This window comes from Stegostoma tigrinum, chromosome 9 (genome assembly GCF_030684315.1).
Source record: "Stegostoma tigrinum isolate sSteTig4 chromosome 9, sSteTig4.hap1, whole genome shotgun sequence".
NCBI lineage: Eukaryota > Metazoa > Chordata > Chondrichthyes > Orectolobiformes > Stegostomatidae > Stegostoma > Stegostoma tigrinum.
In genome coordinates this window covers 28,858,305-28,862,555 of record NC_081362.1, presented here as the reverse complement: position 1 = coordinate 28,862,555, position 4,251 = coordinate 28,858,305, and the positions used below count along the sequence as shown (strand labels likewise).

The following is a 4,251-nucleotide window of genomic DNA, read 5'->3' as shown; positions in this document are numbered from 1 at the left end:
TTGCTGTTCACGCAGTCCGGGAGCCCTTAGGTTTTATCCTAACTTTAACGATTCCCCAATATTCTTCATTAGGATTTGTGAATGGTATTTCCCTCCTGGTGACGTGTACTGACATCTCCAAGTAAAATATCAGACGCAAGTTGCATTCCCACTGAAGTTAGCGTTGCAGCTGGGCTAAACTGTAAACTTCAAAGTGTTCACAGCCACTTTGAACAACTGCAGAGGGCTATCGACAAGCGCCTTCACTGTGAATAGCGGAGAAGGAAGTAGCAGTTTGTAAACAGTTTAACAATCCACATAAATCCAAAATATCCATTGGCCTAACCACTTATTCCACTCCCGTTCCTCTCCCCACCCCACCTCCTTCATAGCATAGCGTTCTAGATTAAAGTGTGAATGTTGGTGCTTTTGTAAATCTGAGGTAGACCTCTAAACGCGCGAGGGACTTCGGAACATGGCGGAATTTGATTTGTGTCTGTCAGCATTTCTGCTTTCAGGACAGAAAGGAACTATCGGGTAGTGTGCTGACAGGACAGTGGAAGTGGTGAAACGTACAGAAGAATACCAGTCAACTGCCGAAAAACGAAATCATTTCACCCGAATCGGCTCGACAACCTGTGTACACCAGCCTGTCTGATAGCCATTTCCCCAACACAGCCGGTCGGAAGAGAGAAAGAAAGCTGAAGGAATGCCAAGCAGCACTATGACCCAGAGGACGCGCTTTGTCCTGCGTCGGGACTCGAAGCTGAAGGACTGGTTCAGTTTGGTCAGACTCCGTCTCCGTGTGGGAGGCATGTTATAAAACAATGCGAATATGCGGACCGGAGACATTTCTCTCCAAGCTGTGCTCCCTCCTGGTGCCTTTCGAGCCCGAAGCGTGACTGCACCTGAGCCGAGGCAGTGGGAGCCGCTCCGAGAAACCATGGGAAACATCTCCAAAAGCCAAACAAATCAAGAAACCTGAACCTGATGGAGCCTGAGCTTCGTCAGTATCTAACATAAACATTCCAGATGAAGTATTTTTATCCGGACGTGGCAAAACAATCATTATCTCGGTTAAATAAAAGAAAAGCCCAGGGTGAAGAGTTGGCAGGTAAAAAGTCAATGGCAGCAATTGTCTTGAAGTAAGATGTGAATGATGGAACCAGCAATGATGAATTTGAATATGAAGAAGTTTAAATCCTAAATCAGATTCCTGGGCTGTCCTGCAGCCGTAACGACTCTTTGGGAAAGATGAGGTGCTGCACATCCTAGCGACTGCGAACACACTTCGTGCAGTGAATCTGAAGCGCCGGCACTTCGTTCCCAGCCTCGAAGGGGCAGCCAGCAATCGTGCCTGAGCGGACCGACGGCTCGGATCTGGACGAGTAATGCACGTGTGGCGCGAGCGGCGCCGGTTACTGTTTGGCTTCGGTGGTGTGCCTTCCAGGAAAGATGATGAACCAATCCGCCGAATGCCTGGCGCCAAACAGCGTGGAGCTGCTAGCCAACTCGAAGCATGTAAACTGCAGCACCAAAGTGAACTCTCCTGGCGGGGCTGGCATCACAGCTTGGGGGATCGCTGCCTCGGTTTTCCTGTGCCTCATCACCCTGGCGACGGTGCTGTCCAATGGGTTTGTTATAGCCACCATCTACCAAGCTAGGAAGCTGCACACTCCTGCCAATATTCTGATCGCCTCGCTGGCCGTCACTGACCTCCTGGTCTCCATTCTGGTCATGCCCCTCAGTATTGTTTACACTGTCAGTGGGACATGGAGCCTGGGGCAGGTTGTATGTGACATTTGGCTATCCTCAGATATTACCTGTTGCACCGCCTCTATCCTCCATTTATGTGTGATCGCTTTGGACCGATACTGGGCTATCACGGACGCGGTTGAGTACTCGATGAAGAGAACACCGGAAAGAGCCGCTGGGATGATAGTCACTGTCTGGGTCATTTCTATTTGCATCTCCATCCCCCCTCTGTTCTGGAGGCAAGCCAAAGCGGGAGAGCTCATGCACTGCGCTGTCAACACTGACCAGATCTTCTACACCATCTACTCAACTTTCGGAGCCTTTTACATCCCCACGCTACTGTTGATTGCCCTATATGGGCGAATCTATGTGGAAGCCAGGTCCCGGATCCTAAAACAGACACCAAAGCAGACCGGCAAACGCCCGACCAAGGCTCAGCTGGTCACCCACTCCTCGGGATTTACTTCTCTTTCCTCCGTCACCTCCCGGGTGAACGAGTTTCCCACCGAGACCGGTTCCCCGGTTAACCTCAACCACGTCAAAGTCAAGGTTTCCGAAGTGTTGTTGGAAAAGAAGCGGATGTCGGCGGCTAGGGAGAGGAAGGCAACCAAAACCTTAGGGATAATCCTTGGAGCCTTCATTGTGTGCTGGCTGCCCTTCTTTATCATCACCCTGGTTTTACCCATCTGCAAGGAGGCGTGCTGGTTCCACCATGCCATTTTCGATTTCTTCAACTGGTTGGGCTATCTCAATTCCCTCATCAATCCCATTATATACACCATGTCCAATGAGGATTTCAAGCAGGCTTTCCACAAACTCATTCGCTGCCGGTGACTGCATTCTGACATACTTGTACAAGTCAGGCGAGCCCAACGCCACCATCCCCCAGTCTCTCCTCACTGTTGTGTTTCCGAACGCTACCCAAAAGGATGTGTGCTCGCTCTCGCGCATCTGGAGCGTTTCACTTGGCATTTTGTTCAGCGGAAAAAAAGCGAAGACGCAGCGTGTAACTTGCCGTTGATCTCAAAATAAATTGGTCGAGTGCATCGCAGTTTTCTTGACCTCAATCAGATTGACGCTATCAAAAGTTAAAAGACAGAAACCCTTCCCCATCGCACTCAGCATTGAAATCGTTTACAAGGTGGTTATTTTCGAGAGGCACTTGATGCGCATTCATTTCGGTGAGACGGATAGCTGGGACAATCTAGACCTGAAGCACGTGCTATATTGGACTAAGCTGAAGGCAAGTTTCTGAGTCTGATTATGGATAGACATCACCAGTGCCCCGCGCCCCCAAAACTGCTGCATCTGGATTGGCTTTGGCCAAGTGAGACATTGCGCCTCTTCAAAGCTTAGCCCTCTTTTTTATAACTGAAGTTTTGGTTGTTTGAACATATAGAATTGAAGGCTAACAAAATATGTTGCAGCTTAGAAACTCTATTAAATTATTATTTTCCCGTTTATATTGCTTTGATCGCACATGCCAACTGAACAGTTTTTCAGTATTCTGCAGTTATAATGCACATAATTGAATGCCAGTGTGTGACAAATTCCCGATCCTAAACATGCTTTATAAAAGCCGCCTGTAATCTCAATGTGATCAGAGATAATGGAATCTCAATGTGTTGTTGCTACTTGGTTACTTGTAGTTTCAAGTGGAAAAACGAAACTGAATTCAACCACAGTATTTTCCCCCAACAACACTGTTTTTTGATGTGTTATTTTCCGTATTTAGATGAATAATGTTATTTGCAGGTTAAACTGACGGTGCAAATAAAGCATTTTTTAAAAAAGACAAATGATGCCGATTAATGCTGCGTTTTTTGATAACACTTGTTTTTAATTCTGATGAGCCAGTGTTCGTTAGCAATGTTAAAAAGAGGAAGGCAGCTCCTTAAAAGTTTTCAAAATTGTGAGCAGAACCCTAGACAACCTCTTTACCATGTTACAGATTTAATTTTCTCTTCAATAAGCTGAGCAAATTCATTTTTTTTTACATCCAGTGGCGAACCAATCTTTGAAATAAAACATACCAAAACAGGTGAAACCATCATGGTGGAGGAAGGGACATTGACTGGAGTTATTTGCTTGAAGGATTACAGCACAAATCAATGAAAAATACCCATTTTGAAAGGGTAATATATTATTATAAGTTTTATAATAAACTTATTGTTTTGTAAGTATTGTAAAGTTTTAAAAAAGGGTTACATGTAATATCCAGAAAATATGAATTCATTCTAAAATTATCAGTCAAAAATTATTCTTGTACACATTACTTTACAAACACAAGACTGTAAAGTTCTGCATGGACACAAGGAACAGCAGCTACTTAATAAGTGCTGAGAAAACAAGTTTTAATTGGATTTGTTACTGATCCCAGTTCATGAACTAAAAGGACCAGTTTAGTCGTGACAAAACAACCAACCACAACAGCGTAGATCTGACATTGAAATTTTTGTTATTATCTCATATGGCCAAACACTTTCAATTTAAACTAGTATTACATGGGGATACATT

The 4,251-nt window shown here is 45.2% G+C and overlaps 1 protein-coding gene across 1 annotated transcript; it reads left to right on the top strand.

The window, feature by feature from the left end:
• The first annotated feature begins 578 nt into the window (after positions 1–578).
• On the top strand, positions 579–3,421 carry LOC125454980 (5-hydroxytryptamine receptor 1B-like). Its single transcript, XM_048536398.2, has one exon. It carries the CDS (start codon positions 1,435–1,437, stop codon positions 2,566–2,568), a length of 1,134 nt encoding a protein of 377 aa, XP_048392355.1. The 5' UTR covers positions 579–1,434; the 3' UTR covers positions 2,569–3,421.
• The last annotated feature ends 830 nt before the right edge of the window (positions 3,422–4,251 follow it).